At 46.5% G+C, this 20,101-nt stretch overlaps 1 protein-coding gene across 1 annotated transcript; it reads right to left on the bottom strand.

Moving 5' to 3' along the window:
* Window positions 1-4,594: 4,594 nt before the first annotated feature.
* On the bottom strand, window positions 4,595-19,587 carry stxbp2 (syntaxin binding protein 2). The gene is made up of 18 exons (XM_084437819.1): window positions 19,505-19,587; window positions 18,673-18,722; window positions 18,496-18,577; window positions 18,217-18,293; window positions 16,637-16,712; window positions 16,417-16,520; window positions 15,631-15,779; window positions 15,421-15,505; window positions 14,578-14,708; window positions 14,166-14,273; window positions 13,688-13,811; window positions 12,868-12,948; window positions 11,063-11,204; window positions 10,599-10,705; window positions 7,743-7,841; window positions 7,162-7,247; window positions 5,770-5,930; window positions 4,595-5,524 (listed from the first exon to the last, which is right to left on the bottom strand). The coding sequence occupies exons 1-18, from the start codon at window positions 19,539-19,541 to the stop codon at window positions 5,445-5,447; spliced, it is 1,779 nt and encodes a 592-aa protein (XP_084293945.1). The 5' UTR covers window positions 19,542-19,587; the 3' UTR covers window positions 4,595-5,444.
* Between the last annotated feature and the right edge of the window lie 514 nt (window positions 19,588-20,101).

Here is a 20,101-nt window from a genome sequence, read left to right as displayed (position 1 = left end):
ACGCATCAGCGGATGTGAGCTTCCCTCCATCCAGGAGCTCCACTGGACAGCGGTCAGAGAGACAGTAAAACCCTCAGGACCGTCAAAGACACCAATCAATCAATCAATCAATCAATCAATCAATCAATCAATCAATCAAAGCTTCATTTGTATAGCGCATTTCATACCCAGAGGCAACACAATGCGCTTTACAGAGAACAAGGGAGGTGGGCATACGACCCACCCCTACATATTCCAGAGGGAAGCAAAAAAACAGTAGTCACCCGGGGCCAGATAAGTGAGCTGTAAAAGTTCTTCCCTGACCCCTCTCACCAGCCACCCCTACCATGTCCTGTTTGAGCTGTGACCGATCCTAACCTCAAGACCCAGACCATCAGGCTCTAGGACAGCTTTGTCCACTGGGCAACCAGGCTCTTGAACAATGGACACTAATGAGCTGCCCTATCGCTCGCTTGCCTGTGACACACACACACACACTCAGACTACACACACACACACACACACACACACATACTCAGACTCAGACTACACACACACACACACACACCCTAACATCACACACTCAGACTCAGACTGCACACACAAACACACCTTACACACACACACACTCAGACTCAGACTACACACACACACACACTCAGACTCAGACTGCACACACACACACACACACACACACACACACACACACTCAGACACAGACTGCACACACAAACACACCCTAACATCACACACTCAGACTCAGACTGCACACACAAACACACCCTAACACACACACACTCAGACTCAGACTACACACACACACACACACCCTAACATGCACGTCTCACACAACTACACTTTACACACACACACCATACTTTCACCTTTATTGTATTGTATAGCGCTGTTCTACTGTATTGCACTGTTCTTTTATTATTATTATTATTATTATTATCATCTTGTAAATTATTATTCTGTTGTTGCTGCAAGGCTGAAGAGCCGGAATCCAAGTATTCTACTCCTTTACTTGTATGAAGGATGTGACAATAAAGGAATCTCAAATCTTGTAGATAGTCTATATTAGTAGCTCGTAGCATGTTATTTTAATAAACTGCACTTTATCAAGCCATCAACCACAAACGCAAACCAAAAGACAGATGGATACTTGGAATTGAAACAACAGCTGCACCAACGTCATATTGATATTGAAAACATTTCTGTAAAATAATACTAATAATAATCCGTTACTTACCAGCACATTGCCGTTGGCTCCAATTTGCGTCTGAATCTCGATTGCTGCCATAATGCTGTTTTCTCAGGTAGACAAAGCAACAATCACACAACAAAAACCCCTTTAGATGACAAATATACTGTGATCAATAGCCGACAAAACAACTATGTAGTTGAAATAGAGTCGGATGGGACGCTAGGTTTAATATTGCTCTAAATGCATATTAAGTAGACCTGTTGTAGTGATGGAGAATGCTTTTAAAGAGACTTAAGCTCCAAGTATTAACCCATTCCCATTAAGTGCCCCAGCCATAACGCCTCTTAATATTGCCATCTGTAATCCCAGATGAAAATCCCTAATCCTCCAGGGATGATCTTTCTCTACTAGCAGCGTTCTATTGCAGGACTAACAGAGACGCTTAATCCCCTTGTTTCTATTTCCAACACTCCAGGATGTCCTCATGTGTCCTCATGTGGGACCCCTACAAGTCTGCTTCATTTAACTATGTACTGACCCCTACAAGTCTACTTCCTTTAACTATGTACTGACCCCTAGTCTGCTTCATTTAACTATGTACTGACCCCTACAAGTCTGCTTCCTTTAACTATGTACTGACCCCTACAAGTCTGCTTCCTTTAACTATGTACTGACCCCTACAAGTCTACTTCATTTAACTATGTACTGACCCCTAGTCTGCTTCATTTAACTATGTACTGACCCCTACAAGTCTGCTTCCTTTAACTATGTACTGACCCCTACAAGTCTGCTTCATTTAACTATGTACTGACCCCTACAAGTCTGCTTCCTTTAACTATGTACTGACCCCTACAAGTCTGCTTCATTTAACTATGTACTGACCCCTACAAGTCTGCTTCCTTTAACTATGTACTGACCCCTACAAGTCTGCTTCCTTTAACTATGTACTGACCCCTACAAGTCTGCTTCCTTTAACTATGTACTGACCCCTAGTCTACTTCCTTTAACTATGTACTGACCCCTACAAGTCTACTTCATTTAACTATGTACTGACCCCTACAAGTTTACTTCCTTTCTGACCCCTACAAGTCTACTTCCTTTAACTATGTACTGACCCCTACAAGTCTACTTCCTTTAACTATGTACTGACCCCTACAAGTCTGCTTCATTTAACTATGTACTGACCCCTACAAGTCTGCTTCATTTAACTATGTACTGACCCCTACAAGTCTGCTTCATTAACTATGTACTGACCCCTACAAGTCTGCTTCATTTAACTATGTACTGACCCCTACAAGTCTGCTTCATTTAACTATGTACTGACCCCTACAAGTCTACTTCATTTAACTATGTACTGACCCCTACAAGTCTACTTCATTTAACTATGTACTGACCCCTACAAGTCTACTTCATTTAACTATGTACTGACCCCTACAAGTCTGCTTCATTTAACTATGTACTGACCCCTACAAGTCTACTTCATTTAACTATGTACTGACCCCTACAAGTCTACTTCATTTAACTATGTACTGACCCCTACAAGTCTACTTCATTTAACTATGTACTGACCCCTACAAGTCTGCTTCATTTAACTATGTACTGACCCCTACAAGTCTACTTCATTTAACTATGTACTGACCCCTACAAGTCTACTTCATTTAACTATGTACTGACCCCTAGTCTGCTTCATTTAACTATGTACTGACCCCTACAAGTCTGCTTCATTTAACTATGTACTGACCCCTACAAGTCTGCTTCCTTTAAAGGACTATGCTCGTTTTTGACAACCTGGACCTTATTTACGACATATTATAAGAAGTTTGACTCACCCAGATCACTTTTGTGTTGTTCGGAGGCCTGTAGAAGAAATTTAAAATCCAGCGCGAGCCAGTATATCCATGTAATGGCGGCGCACGGGGCATAGGGAATGCAGCTTCTCAAAATCCATTTTCGGCCGCTAAGCGGTTGTTTTCATCAATCACATTGCATGAATCGACAGTTGATATTCCTCTACGCGAGCCATTCTTTCGGTTGGTTTTCAAATACGTGGTCTGTAGCCACTGTAATATGATCTTTACAAGCCTCTCCCCCACTTGCTCCAGCACGCATGCGCACAGGCCAGCGCGCAGCCTGCTATTCTCCGGCTCACATTCTCTGCGCTACGATCGTAGTTGGTGCCGAGAATATTGTCGTCGTCATTCGTCAGCAACAATCCGATCGTAGCGCAGAGAATGTGAGGGAGCATAGCCAGTGTAAAGATCATATTACAGTGGCTACAGACCACGTATTTGAAAACCGAAAGAATGGCTCGCGTAGAGGAATATCAACTGTCGATTCATGCAATGTGATTGATGAAAACAACCGTTTAGCGGCCGAAAATGGATTTTTAGAAACTGCATTCCCTTTGCCCCGTGCGCCGCCATTACATGGATATACTGGCTCGCGCTGGATTTTAAATTTCTTCTACAGGCCTCCGAACAACACAAAAGTGATCTGGGTGAGTCAAACTTCTTATAATATGTCGTAAATAAGGTCCAGGTTGTCAAAAACGAGCATAGTCCTTTAACTATGTACTGACCCCTACAAGTCTACTTCATTTAACTATGTAAAAGTAGAACAAGTCTACTTCCTTTAACTATGTACTGACCCCTAGTCTACTTCATTAACTATGTACTGACCCCTACAAGTCTGCTTCATTTAACTATGTACTGACCCCTACAAGTCTGCTTCATTTAACTATGTAGAAGTAGAACAAGTCTTCTTCATTTAACTATGTACTGACCCCATGTTGGAAGACTGCAAGGTCATTCAACTACTCACTGTCCTGATGTTGGACCCCTGCAAGGTCATTTAACTAACTACTATGATGATAAATCATATAAATATCAAGTAAATGGAGTTCATGGTGTTCACCAGAGCCCGAGGTGTCCAGTACCATTGTGACGGTCTAGCAAAAAATACTGCTTCCAATTCAAAAACAATGTAGAGCAGGTGAGAAGAGAGAGAGGGGGACGATGTTCCTGTCCAATCAGAATCCTGTGTTAGAGGGGGACAATGTTCCTATCCAATCAGAATCCCGTGTTAGAGGTGGATGATGTTCCTATCCAATCAGAATCCCGTGTTAGAGGGGGACGATGTTCCTATCCAATCAGAATCCCGTGTTAGAGGGGGACGATGTTTCTATCCAATCAGAATCCTGTGTTAGAGGGGGACGATGTTCCTATCCAATCAGAATTCTGTGTTAGGGTGGGACGATGTTCCTATCCAATCAGAATCCTGTGTTAGAGGGGGACGATGTTCCTATCCAATCAGAATCCTGTGTTCCACAAAGAGTTCAGTTGAAGAGAATTTGAATGCATAACGTTTTATTAATCATTTTCAAAAGAAACAAAGACCCACCACCACACTTCATCCCCATATTTATAAAAAAGTATATGATAAAAGTGCATTTCAGAGGAAGACACAGCAGGCAAGACATTCTGAGAGAGATTCTACCTCCAAAAACAGTAACCTGGGCTGAGTTTCCCAGAGGCATCGTAGCGCTACGTTCATCGTAAGCTACGGCGTTCATCATTACGATGCCTCTGGGAAACTCAGCCCAGCTTCGTAGCTTGTTCAGAAGGAAGAGGTCCCAACTCCAGTTCCAATCATGGTTTCTCACTGCCTTCATATGAAATATATCCATGGATAATAGAAAACTTTGACCATTTCTCTGAATCTGGGGAATGAAACAACTGTGATGTATTTAAAGCGTGACTACAGGATATTCTGTATAATCATAGACAAAGATGTTTTTGTTGCAAACAGATAAAAAAAAAGAAAAGAAAATGGAAACAAAAAAAAAAACAGAAAATGGAAACAATTATAAAGGCGACGATAGTTCATTCATTCAATATAATTACAGAACAAGGCACAGCGATGGATTCATCTAATCTTCATAAAGGTCTATGCTTAAATTAAATATTTAGAACAATTTCTATCACAGCATTATTATGTACATAATTTGTTTCACTTCAAGCATTAAAATAATAGTAAAAGGGGAATCACAAGTAAGTTTCCTTTAATGATTACATCAATATTGGACTGTTTTACAGTTGTCTCAAACCCTGCAACAAAAGGACCGGTACCGACTCATCTCCAAGTCTGAACCGTTTATTTCCCCGATATACTGTGACCAGCGCCCGGTTCTCCAGAACCCGGTCTAGCACTCCGGCGCCGGGACCTGGTCCAGGGTCTTCCCAGCTCTCCAGAACCCCGTCTAGCACTCCGGCGCCGGGACCTGGTCCAGGGTCTTCAGGCCCTTCAGGAACCCGGTGGGAGTGAGGATGTGGGAGGAGCCTGTGGAGATGAACGGAACACCGGTGTCACATGGTTCTGCGTGAAAGTTCCGTGCCAACATTCCGAATATTAATTGGATTTTCCCTATAGAAAGAGATTTCTCAGCTTTCAGGAAGTGTTGAAATGTTGGATTTTGTTTATTTTTTATATATATATTTTATTTAGATTTTGAAAGATTTAAAAAAAATATTTGTACATTTTTGCAAGTGACACGGTAGGCTACGGTTCAGACCTTCACTACTCACCAATCAGGACCTCCCATTTCCCGTCGGTGGCTCGGGTGACCTCATAGGCCGAGCGCATCTCGGAGTGTGACACGCCGCCAATCACGAAGATGATGAGGCGCGGGCCGGAGCGGTACTCCGCTGGAGACTTGTTCTTGTGCCAGTGTCCAAATCGCGCACTGCTGCTAAACAAAACACAGGGTTATCATCACACACACACACACACACACACACACACGCACACGCACACACACACATATAAATCAACTGAAGGACTGTAGAAGCCTGTCTTGTTTGTGTAACTTGCTGCTCCATCTGTGTTTTTAACTGTTTTCTTTTTCTCTCTCTTCTTTCTCGCTGTGAAGCACCTTGAGATGTCTGTGATGTGAAAGTGTGCCATATAAATAACATGTATTATTATTATTATTATTATTATCTCACTTCACTTGATATTCCACTCAATAGCAATCTGTACAGATGGGCCGTTTTCAACAATGTCATCACAGAAACCCCAGAGGGATTATGGGATGTCTGCCAGAGGACTGACTCTTTCACCTTTCAGTTCTGGCTCACTCAGGCACTTCTCACATCAAGTAAACAAAGAGGTAAAAGCAAACATTCTACCACGGAGAGCTTGGATACTTCATTCTGATTGGCTAGCAGCCGTTACTCTATATATATACTCTATAACCCACGGCTGTGACCACAACAATTAGTATTAATGCGCCGTCAATCTCATTGACGAGGCCATTGATAAGATCAAGCGCTAGGCTACTATGCTTTGCTTAGCAACCACTCGCAGCAACCTCGCCTTTTTATTAATTACACCCGTGTTTACCTACTGTAGGTATCCTGTTACAAAAACACACTCATCAGTCCGACTCCAACACTTCCACACCCCTACCAGCAAAAACGAGTGCTCTGGAGAACTGTTTTAATAACTGCACCATAGCTGGAAATATTCAAATAAACGTGAACCACCCGAATTATGCCTTATGGCTTATGTGAACAAGGCCAACCCAAATAGGCTAGACAGCCCATGTTGCCTGGCAACCATTTAATTCAGAACGATAGCCTATCGCGGAAGATTATGTAAATACAAAAATGATAAGAATGATCAGTAAATAAATGAATGTTGCTACTGTGTGTTTTTTGTGAATATATATATATGTAGTAACCGTTGTAGAAAAGCAATTGACCACGAGAGGCAGTGGGTTACAGGGGATTTTACCACAGCTACGGGGGTTAGCCTATCGCGTCGGGCCTATCAACGCCCCGTAGCTGTGGTCAAATCCCCTGGAACCCACTGCCTCTCGTGGTCAATTGCTTAACTCTCCCAGGCCGGTGTTCCAGAACACCTCCCTCCCTCTCTCTCCGTGACCTCGCTCTCCTGACCCGACCCTCGGAACACACCTGACAGTGGTGGTCTGCGTGCTGATGACCCCGGGCTCGGTGACGTACGGCCACAGCTTCCTGTCCAGCTTCTCCTCGATGGCGTCCTGGGAAACGGGCGGGAGATGGAGGGTGAGGGAGGGAGACGGTCAGACACTCGCAGTCCGAAGGCTTTATAGGCTGTTTGTTCACAGTGTGTGCTAAAGCACCTATGCATTACATTACATTACATTGTATTACATTACATTACATTACATTAAATTACATTACAGTCATTTAGCAGATGCTTTTATCCAAAGCGACTAACAATAATTGCATTTAACGTAGGAAAAACCAGTGTACAAATACTCGCCAGAACTCACAAGTGCATCTTCTTTCTAAAACAAGTGACTAAGAGCATAATCTAGTGCTGAAGACAAAGTGCAAGAATAGCAATCTAAAATACAATAGTTGCTTAAGAGGGAGGATCGTTTACTTCTTGAAGAGATGAGTTTTGAGCCTGCGACGAAGCATGAAAGTCATCATGCAGATAGGTGCTATATTATGAGACCTCGGTCAGTCGAGGCTGACCCCACTGCCCTCTCTCTCTCTGTAGTAGCTACCTCCATCACGTCTTTGATGGTTGGCGTCCATCGAGAGAGCTGGTACGTGCTCTCAGTCCTCTCCTTCTTCTCAGGTAGCGTTTTCCCCGCGTTGGCGCCCTGGCGACACAAACAATCACATCCGTTTATCCCAAGCGCTTTACAATGGCCTCTCGTTCACCCATTCACACACACATTCACACACCAATGGCGGTAGCTGCCATGCAAGGTGCAAGATGCCATGCTAGATGGCCTGCTCATTGGGAGCAATTTGGGAACAAATTCTGTGTCTTGGACACTTCGACATATGGACAGGAGGAGGCGGGATTCGAACCGCCAACCCTACGATCATTGGACGACCCACTCTACCACTGAGCCACAGCCGCCCCGAAGTTCCAGGCAGGAATGGAACTCTTGACCCCTTGCATGGTGAACACTGTACAACACCATGACCCTACACAGGCACTGACCATCACAAGGGGTCAACAGAGACTCCGGTAAGACCAAGCCCTGGAGAGAGTGACCGCAGGGAGAGAGACCGTGCTAGAGAGACCCTGCTAGAGAGAGCCTGCTAGAGAGAGCGTGCTAGAGAGACCGTGCTAGAGAGACCTGCTAGAGAGAGACCTGCTAGAGAGACCGTGCTAGAGAGACCCTGCTAGAGAGACCGTGCTAGAGAGACCGTGCTAGAGAGACTCTGCTAGAGAGACCCTGCTAGAGAGACCCTGCTAGAGAGAGCCTGCTAGAGAGACCGTGCTAGAGACCCTGCTAGAGAGAGCCTGCTAGAGAGAGACCTGCTAGAGAGACCGTGCTAGAGAGACCGTGCTAGAGAGACCCTGCTAGAGAGACCGTGCTAGAGAGAGCCTGCTAGAGAGACCCTGCTAGAGAGACCCTGCTAGAGAGAGCCTGCTAGAGAGACCGTGCTAGAGAGAGCCTGCTAGAGAGACCGTGCTAGAGAGACCGTGCTAGAGAGACCGTGCTAGAGAGACCGTGCTAGAGAGACCCTGCTAGAGAGACCTGCTAGAGAGACCCTGCTAGAGAGACCGTGCTAGAGAGACCGTGCTAGAGAGACCCTGCTAGAGAGACCGTGCTAGAGAGAGCCTGCTAGAGAGAGCCTGCTAGAGAGACCGTGCTAGAGAGAGCCTGCTAGAGAGACCCTGCTAGAGAGACCGTGCTAGAGAGAGCCTGCTAGAGAGACCGTGCTAGAGAGACCGTGCTAGAGAGACCGTGCTAGAGAGACCCTGCTAGAGAGACCCCGCTAGAGAGACCGTGCTAGAGAGACCCTGCTAGAGAGACCCTGCTAGAGAGACCGCGCTAGAGAGACCCTGCTAGAGAGACCGTGCTAGAGAGAGCCTGCTAGAGAGACCCTGCTAGAGAGAGCGTGCTAGAGAGACCGTGCTAGAGAGACCGTGCTAGAGAGACCCTGCTAGAGAGAGCCTGCTAGAGAGACCCTGCTAGAGAGGCCGTGCTAGAGAGACCTGCTAGAGAGACCGTGCTAGAGAGAGCCTGCTAGAGAGACCCTGCTAGAGAGAGACCTGCTAGAGAGAGCCTGCTAGAGAGACCCTGCTAGAGAGAGCGTACTAGAGAGAGCCTGCTAGAGAGACCCTGCTAGAGAGACCGTGCTAGAGAGAGCCTGCTAGAGAGACCGTGCTAGAGAGACCCTGCTAGAGAGACCGTGCTAGAGAGAGCCTGCTAGAGAGACCCTGCTAGAGAGACCCTGCTAGAGACCCTGCTAGAGAGACCGTGCTAGAGAGAGCCTGCTAGAGAGACCGTGCTAGAGAGACCCTGCTAGAGAGACCCTGCTAGAGAGAGCGTGCTAGAGAGAGCGTGCTAGAGAGAGCCTGCTAGAGAGACCGTGCTAGAGAGACCCTGCTAGAGAGACCCTGCTAGAGAGAGCGTGCTAGAGAGACCCTGCTAGAGAGACCCTGCTAGAGAGAGCCTGCTAGAGAGACCGTGCTAGAGAGACCCTGCTAGAGAGACCGTGCTAGAGAGAGCCTGCTAGAGAGAGCCTGCTAGAGAGAGCCTGCTAGAGAGACCGTGCTAGAGAGAGCCTGCTAGAGAGACCGTGCTAGAGAGACCGTGCTAGAGAGACCGTGCTAGAGAGAGCCTGCTAGAGAGACCCTGCTAGAGAGACCGTGCTAGAGAGACCGTGCTAGAGAGAGCCTGCTAGAGAGACCGTGCTAGAGAGACCGTGCTAGAGAGACCGTGCTAGAGAGAGCCTGCTAGAGAGAGCCTGCTAGAGAGACCCTGCTAGAGAGACCCTGCTAGAGAGACCGTGCTAGAGAGACCGTGCTAGAGAGAGCCTGCTAGAGAGAGCCTGCTAGAGAGAGCCTGCTAGAGAGACCCTGCTAGAGAGACCCTGCTAGAGAGACCGTGCTAGAGAGACCGTGCTAGAGAGAGCCTGCTAGAGAGACCGTGCTAGAGAGAGCCTGCTAGAGAGAGCCTGCTAGAGAGACCCTGCTAGAGAGACCCTGCTAGAGAGACCGTGCTAGAGAGACCGTGCTAGAGAGAGCCTGCTAGAGAGACCGTGCTAGAGAGAGCCTGCTAGAGAGACCCTGCTAGAGAGACCGTGCTAGAGAGACCGTGCTAGAGAGAGCCTGCTAGAGAGACCGTGCTAGAGAGAGCCTGCTAGAGAGAGCCTGCTAGAGAGAGCCTGCTAGAGAGACCCTGCTAGAGAGACCCTGCTAGAGAGACCGTGCTAGAGAGACCGTGCTAGAGAGAGCCTGCTAGAGAGACCGTGCTAGAGAGAGCCTGCTAGAGAGACCCTGCTAGAGAGACCGTGCTAGAGAGACCGTGCTAGAGAGAGCCTGCTAGAGAGAGCCTGCTAGAGAGACCGTGCTAGAGAGACCGTGCTAGAGAGACCGTGCTAGAGACCCTTACCCCGGCGATGATGGCGCAGCCAAGGTGCTGCAGGTTGGTGATGATGTTGCTGTCTGCCTGAACGTTGGCGTGTTGGATGAGCTTGGTGAGGTTCTCCTCCGCGATGCCTGTGTGGGAACATTCAGACGAGTTCTCAGACTGTCCACTAGGGGTGCAAACAATCAATCGAAAATCGATTCATTGATCGTTAAGGGTTTGTTCGAGCACGTGAAATTTACTTGATCTACTATCAAACAACGTGGCAATGAAGCAGCCATCTTGGGAGAAATCAACAGCGGATTATTTTGAAAAATGAGGCGGGCCAAGCGAAGCATCGGGACCATTACGACAAGTCCCGTCGTCGCTCATCAACAAACACCAATTAAGCATTAAAACTCCGCCCCCTTCACCAGAGAACGCGCGTGTGATCGGACGTGCGAGAGGCGGAGCCTCGGATGGCGAGGGCCAACGGCGTGGCGTCCTACCCTTCTTCTTGTGGAAGATGAAGAGCAGTATGATGCGGATCTTGTCGAAAGCGTTGATCTCGGTGTTGAGGAGCACCGGCACGATGCTCTTCATGGCGTCCTTCAGGGGCTCGCCGTCCGCATCTGACCCCATGGCCAAATCCTGAGGACAAAATGGCGGACAGGCTCTTCGTTTCAAAACCTACTTTTTAGATCCAGATAAAAGGTAAATGGACTGCAATTATATAGCGCTTTTATGCAAAGCACTTTACAATGGCCTCTCATTCTATAGCAAGACCTTTATCCCTTCTGCAGTCAGACTGTTAAACTCTCTGTAGTTGCTATCGATGGATGAATTGTTGTATTATTATTTTTATTTTTTTTTACGATCAAGATGATTAATGATCTCCCGAGCTCCTGATGTACAGTAGGCTACTTGTTGTTGTTTTTGTTTTTTGTTTTCTGTTTTCTGTGCAACAAGCTGCTAAATCAATTGCCCCTAGTGGGACTAATAAAGTTGTTTGAATTGAATTGAATTCACCCACTCACACCAATGGCGGCAGCTGCCATGCAAGGCGCTAGCCTGCTCATTGGGAGCGATTTGGGGTTCAGCGTCTTGCCCAAGGACACTTCGACATGTGGACAGGAAGAGGCGGGATTCGAACCGCTGACCCTACGATCATTATTATAGTACATTATACTCTATGTTTGAAATGATAAACGTAGGGATGCATGATCTTCTTTCACAAATCCAATTTTCTTAATTTACAGGCGTTGCAAAATAATATCCTGAACACTTACTTGCAATTCAGGTTTAGTGTTTCAACGTTTCGGCACTGGACCTTGATCAAATCACTTGTCTGAGGAAGGTCTAGTAACAAAATGTTACAACATTAAACCTGAATTGCAAGTTAGACAGTGTGAAAGATGAACTTTTGCTTGTTTCATTCATTCATCCCTCTCCTACGCACCCGTCTGTGGACACATACCACAGATGTGGACTTCTTCTTAGTGGAACTTGTGATTAACAGATGTGAAGAAGTATTCTCTTGTTTTATTTACAGGCGTGAATCCTGCCTTTTCATAAATAAACCCACTAACACGCCGTTGACTCGTCCGTCTCCCACAGCGCTGAACATCTCCGTACCACAACATCTACGAGACGCCGCGTCGGCAGAGATAGTCTCAGACATCGCTGGCGAGGTTCCCTGCACGTGTTTGAGCAGACAGACGACGACATAAACCAAATTCACTCAGAAGAGAGTGGCCAGGAACGGGGAGCGGGCCCCAGCTGGTGACGCCCGGCCCCTAGGATTAACAGGCTTTCAGACGCACGACTGATTATCCATTAGCGTTATACAAGTCACGCACACGCAACGGCCATTAGCACTTCCTCATATACCCTAATACCACAATCACACATAGATCATCACTCTGGCTGTGACTCTTCTAATCTGATAACTTCCTGTGTGTTTGCTAAACCCGGTAGTGTAGGATAAACACGATCAACACACAACTAAGGCAGACTTTACATAGTAGGAGGTTAATCAGAAGACGTTCATTGATGGGGGGGATTTCCGGGCGGATGGAGTAGTGATGTCACAGCCGTAGTGACATCAGCAGTGACATAACAGCTTCCGGGGGCGTCGCTGCGTAGTTGAGAGACAGACGTCCAGATCTGGTCAACTGGCGCAAACGCATTTCCGACTGGGCGCAGACGTTTCAGATGCATGTCTGTGCTACTGGACCTTTTCAGGTGCCCCCCCCCCCCCCCACTATCCGAGGAGGGGTGTGTGACGCTGCTCTGTGTCGTCGGTCGTACTGACCTGCTCCACCTCACACAGCTTGTCCAGGGAGCTCTTGTACTTCTTCATGCAGGCCTCCGCCAGGTGCAAGTGAGTGGAGTACTGCAGATCAAACACACGGCATTAAAACTACAACCAGAAGGCATTAGAACTACAACCAGAAGGCATTAGAACTACAACCAGAAGGCATTCGAACTACAACCAGAAGGCATTAGAACTACAACCAGAAGGCATTCGAACTACAACCAGAAGGCATTAGAACTACAACCAGAACGCATTCGAACTACAACCAGAAGGCATTCGAACTACAACCAGAAGGCATTCGAACTATAATCAGAAGGTATTAGAACTACAACCACAATGCATTAGAACTACAATCAGAAAGCATTAGAACTATAATTTATGGACACTGCAGCTGTAGTATATATTGAATGCATGTGGCTGTTGCAATGTGTCTTTATTGCATGCAATGTGGGTTTTTGTTTTAATATTGTGTGAATGTGTATCTTTTAACTTATATGCACCAATCAGGAGAGCCATTCTTAATTTTGTTGTATCTTGTATACAATGACAATAAAGGCCTCCTCTCCTCTCCTCTCCTCTCCTCTCCTCTCCTCTCCTCTCCTCTCCTCTCCTCTCCTCTCCTCTCCTCTCCTCTCCTCTCCTCTCCTCTCCCATCCCATCCCATCCTATCCTATCCTATCCTATCCTATCCTATCCTATCCTCTCCTACTCAAATGGGGAGGCTTGTTTTGAGAACCAGCCTGGAATAAATACCCAGCTATCCTAAATGGCTGACCCCCCCCCCCTCTCTCTTTGTGGCCCAGCACAGTGAACCCACCAGGCTGAGCTCCTTCTGGTACTGCGGCATCTTCTTCAGAATCTGGGAGAGGTCTTTGATGTTGGCGTTGTCGGTGGACATCCTCTTGCTCTCGCAGAAGGTCCGGAGAAGCTCCGTCACTTTCCTGTAACGTCCACAGACCCCTGCTTGAGAACACGTCCAAACGACACCCTAATGGCTGGAAGAATGGTCAATAGAACATGGACTGCACTTATATAGCGCTTTTTATCCAAAGAGCTTCACAATGAATGCCTCTCGTTCACCAATTCACACACACTAATGGTGGCAGCTAGCCTGCTCATTGGGAGCAATTTGGGGTTCAGTGTCTTCGACATGTCCTCAGGAGGAGGCGGGATTCGAACCGCCGACCCTACGATCACCGGACGACCCGCTCTACCTCCTGAGCCACGGCCACCCCCTGGAAGATTGGAGTATTCCGTGATTTAAAGCATCGTCTCTCATTGGACCTCATACTTACTTGCTGACATCGGCTATGTGCATGTGTCTCAGCTGCACCCACAGCTCATCGTCTTCATCCAGCAAAACCTCCTTATCTCTCGAATCCCCAAGTCCAGCAGTCTGGTATCTGAGAAAACAAATGATAAACAGCAAATGATAAACAGACTGCACTTATATAGCGCTTTTATCCAATGAAGGCCTCTCATTCACCCATTCACACACACGTACAGTACACACACCAATGGCGGCAGCTGCCATGCAAGATGCTAGCTTGCTGATTGGGAGCAATTCGGGGTTCAGTGTCTTACCCAAAGACACTTCGACATGTCGTCAGGAGGAGCCGGGATTCGAACCGCTGACCCTACGGTCGTCGGACGGTCTGCTCTACCTCCTGAGCTACAGCCGGGTTAGACGGACGGTTGGAGACGTACCTGTAGATGTCTTGGTTGATGTCCAGCAGGTCATAGACCATGGCCTGGAAGGTCAACTCGTGCAGGATGGGGGAGACGGGGTCAAAGCCCCGGTCCACAATCAGCAGCTGGGACCGTGCCTTATCAACACCCTGAAAACCCCAGGTGCCGTGTCAACAAAACACACTCTGGACTCCACGGTACGTTCAGTGTGTGTGAGTGAGTCAGCTACTGTAGGACGTGCATCTCAGGACTGACGAGATCTTTAACCTACAGATTTCTATTCTGTTTTTGTCTGAAAGAAGCTTTAGCACTGATCAAGTGTTTAACTTTGGTTCATTGGTTCAACGCTGGAATTTCATGCATGAGTAACACTAACATTTCACTAACAGATATAGTCAGACTGTCAAACTTGTTCTGTTAAGAGTAGAGAAGATGTCTATCTATAGCTATAGAGGTACGGCATATAGACTCTAGACTATGAGCAGAGATTATGGAGATGAGGACAACAGCTGAATAACAAATGAATACATGCCTTGAAAGATCCAACTCAGGGGCAACGACATGTGAGCTAAGAAAGGCAGAGAAAGGAGAAGAGAAGTAGAGAAGTCTCACAGAGTGTGATAACGAACAGGAAACCAGGAAATAGCACCCATAAGCAGTGATAGATGCAGCGTAGCACTTGTAAAGAGAAAGAGTTCAACCGTCGCTAGGCCCAAAAAATATGAAATTCCAGAACGGCATATTATAGTATAGAATTGCAGCTCGGATGTGTTTTTTGCGAAGCGCACACGGTTCTGTATCCCCGGGAAGCTGGGAGTGTCGGAGGTGTCTCTCTCTAATACATCCGTGGTCTCTCCTCACCTCCCCCATGCTGGGGTTGTCTGCTTTATGGGCGATCAGGCGTTGAGAGACCTCCTCCGCTAGTCTGGCGTTCTCCTCAGGACCCCTGGGTAAAAAACAGTGGTAGAGCGCTTTGGAGCAAACGCGCACACACACAACACAACACAACACAACACACACACACACACACACACACACACTGGGGTCTATAGGGAGGGTTGGGGTGCGTACTTGCGGTAGCGTATGGCGGGAAACTCCTTCAGTGTGTCACAGAGGGTGGCGATCTGCTCAGCAAGATTCTCCATCTTCTTCCCTTTGTCCACGCCGGCCACGGGGCTGTAGAAGGAGTGGAGGGAACAGGAGTCGTCCAGGGAGAACACCTGGGGGGGGGGCGGACCGTGAGGGTAGGGCTGGGTATCGAGTCGAATTTCAAGAATCGATTCGATTCCGATTCACAAGTTTCGGAATCGATTATCACGATTCAATTCGATTCGATTCAATATCGATTCGGTTAGTGTTACTAAAAACTTATTGTTTTTTTTTAGCTGTAACCTTAATTACATGACTGCCAAGTTATGCATAACACATCAATACTAGGGCTGGGTATCGATACTGATTTCCAAAAATGAATGAATGAATGAATCATTGAATGAATTAATGAAATATTCATTCCTTCATTTATTCATTCCTTCATTAAATAAAACTTTTTTTTTTGGAACGAACGTTATCAACGGGAGTTGTGTGAAATGTAATCATGATTTAGGGTCTGACTGCACATGAGGGCGCCACGCCATGTAGTGAAGGGTAATTGGGATGCTGGGAAATTTCAACAACACAGCGGAAGACACAAAAATGAAGCGAGCAAAGCACAGTCCAGCGCAGGACGTTCTTATCAATTAATCCACTATCGTTGGTTAAGGTTAACAGTTATCGATGAATGAAATTCCTTGAAGTTTGCAGCTACGCAGACTCGGAGGGATTCTCCTCAGAACTAGAAAGGAAGCAGGATCTCCTCACCTGGGACTCGTACGGTAGGAAGGCCACATTGATCTCCTTCAGGGTCTTGATGACCCGAGCCAGTCTTGACTTCCCGATCTCAGCGAAGAGGCCATCAGGACATGCTGTGGATTAACAAAATCAATTCAATGTCCATCATGATGCCAACGTCCATGCGCTTACACACTGCATGACGGCTGTGTCAGCTACTTCCAAGCGATGAACGTAAACACATCCTTACTGTCTGTGAAGAAGATGTGCGCAGCTTTGTAAGTGAACGCCGTCTCTTTGAAGTCGTTGATCAGAGCGTGGACCGACTGGAACAAAAAAAAGAGGGACTGTTTAGGAAGAAGATAAGCTACATGTGATGATGTCATGTTTCAGAGAACATTTATCTGTTTGCCTTGTGCTAAAATTACACTTTGCTTGTGCAAAATTAAAGTCTGCACGTTCTGGTTCTCTGGGGATTTATAGAGCGTTGTGTATTGTAATTTTCAGTACTGTAAATTACAAACTATGAAAAAAGTACCTCTACCACCATTACAAGCATCTTACACCCAATCCGCCGCCTTCGCGAGGCCCGGAGCAGCTGCCAAGAACCGCCGGAGCCAGGAAGCTGACAGACATCCTGGCGCCGGCGCAGGACAAGTTCCCACGGCACACTGTCACAAACTCCCTGAGGACACACGTCCTCCTGGTCTCAGAAGACAGACGTCCTCCTGGTCTCAGAGTCATACCAAAGACTATAAAAATGGGAACCATTGCCTCCCTGCTTGGCACTCAGCATCAAGGGTTGGAATTGCGAGGCTACATCACCAAAATGATTCCCGAGCGCGGCGCCGCTGCTGCTCACCGCTCCCTCAGGGGATAGGTCAAATGCGGAGAACAAATTTCACACACTCAGGTGTGTGACAATCAGTGGAACTTAGTCTTAGATGCTCTGGCTTAGGAGAGGACAACCATGGGGTGGAGTTAAAGCCTCTTGAACACAAGTCCAGGTCTGATCAGCCTCGGATGGGCGGGGTCGCCTGATGGAGGGGGTTGAAAGACCCGAAACACCCTATGATCCCAGGTCACACCCTATGATCCCAGGTCACACCCTATGATCCCAGGTCACACCCTATGATCCCAGGTCACACCCTATGATCCCAGGTCACACCCTATGATCCCAGGTCACACCCTATGATCCCAGGTCACATGTGTTCAGGAGCATCAGGAGGTGTGTACTATGGTAAATGGTAAATAGACTGCACTTATATAGCGCTTTTTATCCAAAGCGCTTTAGAATGGCCTCTCATTCACACATGCTACCTAGATGCTACGCTACCATGCTACGCTAGCCTGCTCATTGGGAGCAATTTGGGGTTCAGTGTCTCACCGAAGGACGTGGACAGGAGGAAGCGGGATTCGAACCCTTGACCCTAGGATCATTGGATGACCTGCTCTACCACCAACCATTCAAGTAAAATGTTTGTTTTTTTAAATAATGGCTTATGGTTCTTATAATGTAATATATAGGCCATGTATAAGTGCTTTGTATGTTTTTATGACATAGCCAATACAGTAGTCAACATTTTCCAATACAGTAGTCAACATTTTCCAGGAGCTTGCTCGATCGTATCCTTGAGAGAGGTCAGGGAAGAATTTTTTGCAGTTCTCATATTGGCTGAAAAGGGTGAACCGGTTTTTTGCTTCCCTCTGGAAAATTACTGGCAGGATCAGTGAGTAACCTTCCCTTCCTTCTTTCTGTGAAGCGCATTGTGTCGCCTGTGTGTTTGAAATGCGCTACATAAATATCGTTTGATTTGATTCGAGGCAAACCTTCTCCACTGGAGAGATCAGATAAATGGCCTCCAGGCAAGAGATGGGCTCTCTGCGTTTGCCGATGTCCTCCACAACTGTAAAAAGACAAACAAAAGGAAACTCTGTCAACAGAAACCAATCCGTTCTCTGATGTTTCGTAGCGATGGGAAATGCCGAGTTCACTGCTGTCATCGGTGGAGAATGCAGAGAAACGAACATTGCGATGACACGTCCGACCTCAAATCACAATGACACAAGTGTGATGATTCAGTTAGCGATAGCTTCAGTTCCACTCACTAGTCACACCCTCTGCCATAATGTCGGACATCTTGCAACAAGAGGACAGGATCCGCATGCTCATGTGATCCACGATAAGGACCTGTAGAAGCACAGATGAGATCGATGGGCTCAGACTGACTCAGTTAGACTTGGAGTTATACAAGTGTGTGACATGTGTAGATCACCGGTGGTTACCTTCCATTCTCCGTCCTTCTTTACACTCTTGATGACGCCATTTATGATTTCTTGGAGAGGGTGGAGGAGAGATATCGTATTACATACTGTGTCAATACGAATCTACTATTATGGATCTATCTACCTGCCAGTTGGCATATTTAAAACGGTTTCCCCTTTTAAACATGCCACTTAATTTATATCACATCTGCTCAACTAGTCATGTCTGGGGATATATTGTAGTATTTCACAAGCAACCATGGCGGTATTGTGTGATAATGACTGTATTGTCTCAATCACATCATTCAAATAAGGAAATGCACTTGTTGAAGAGAGGGACTGGTGCTTTTACAGGTTGTGAGACAGATTGTGTGGTTGTGGATTTGGTTACAGCCTATCACACAAAGTATTGGGTTATAAACTATAGTTATGACTGTCGTCAAACACATGAGTGATCACAAGGTATCCAGCTATACAGCTGAGCCACAGCTAGACAAGTAAATCATCAGCTAGTATGCCAGGTAAGCAGAAGTGCACTTAAGTGACTCAATCCATCACACAAAAATAAGTCCCAGACAACTATAATTATAGAATTATGACTAGAAGCGACCTATTAGTATCTAAGTATGCCATCCCAAACACGTTATTGAGAAATGATTCTGATTGGTATGCGTAGTATGCTAACAAGCATGCTAACAAGGAAACTCTGCTTGTGTGACGACATTTAGGGTGATTTCCAGGAAGGTACGATTCCAGATTGCAAATGTACTACAATACCACTTAGGCTACTAGCAACACAAAATTAATTGAAACAGCGTTTCTAGTTTAAAAAGTGTGTTAAATTGTAACTTACTCTCGCCAACTAGTGTTTTTAGTCCACTTGGTGCCATCTTGATACTTCCGTGTTGATTTTTTTCTTGTTCAAGTGACAGCACAAATTATCACCTTCTTCTTCTTTGGCGTCTTACGGCAGCTTGCGGTTGCATTAGCGCCATCTGTCGGAGCTGTACTGCTCCTACAGCCTTCAGTTCAGATTCTCTCCATCAATCCAGTTGTTGTCAGGAAGCTAATCAGGCATCTCCTGCCTCTTCCACTCCCTCCACATTCCAGTATATTCATCAGTGTGTCTTCTGTCAATCCTGCTCTCCTCCATCATTTCCCCTCTCTCTATGATGTATTTCCCACATCTGATCATCACATGCTCCACCGTCTCTGGTTCCTGGCCTTTCTCATACTGCCCTGTTGGATGTTTCTCTATCATGAAAAGTGTTCTGTTGAGACGTGTATGTCCTATCCTTAAAGGAGTAGTAAAGGGGAAATGCATGTTTAGCCCTGTTTTAAGGTTATTTAAAAAAGCCTTTCCAGGTGAACTAGAATCTTACTTTATGGCGAATTATATGTCAGAACGCCTACTAACACCTCGGTGAGTTTCTTGTCTTTGAAATTGAGA

This window comes from Borostomias antarcticus (assembly GCF_949987555.1).
Source record: "Borostomias antarcticus genome assembly, chromosome: 5".
In the NCBI taxonomy this organism is placed as follows: Eukaryota; Metazoa; Chordata; class Actinopteri; order Stomiiformes; family Stomiidae; genus Borostomias; species Borostomias antarcticus.
Note: the sequence above shows the minus strand (reverse complement) of the source record. Positions and strands in the feature narration are given on the sequence as shown.

Bases quoted from the DNA above. Each gene is read 5' to 3' on its own strand.
- stxbp2 (XM_084437819.1), bottom strand. From the start codon at position 19,541: ATGGCACCAAGTGGACTAAAAACACTAGTTGGCGAGA. The intron at 14,274-14,577 runs GTACGTCTCCAA...TTGTTTTCTCAG, and splicing joins ATCAACCAAGACATCTACAG to ATACCAGACTGCTGGACTTG. The intron at 11,205-12,867 runs GTCAGTACGACC...TTTTGTCCTCAG, and splicing joins AGCTGTGTGAGGTGGAGCAG to GATTTGGCCATGGGGTCAGA.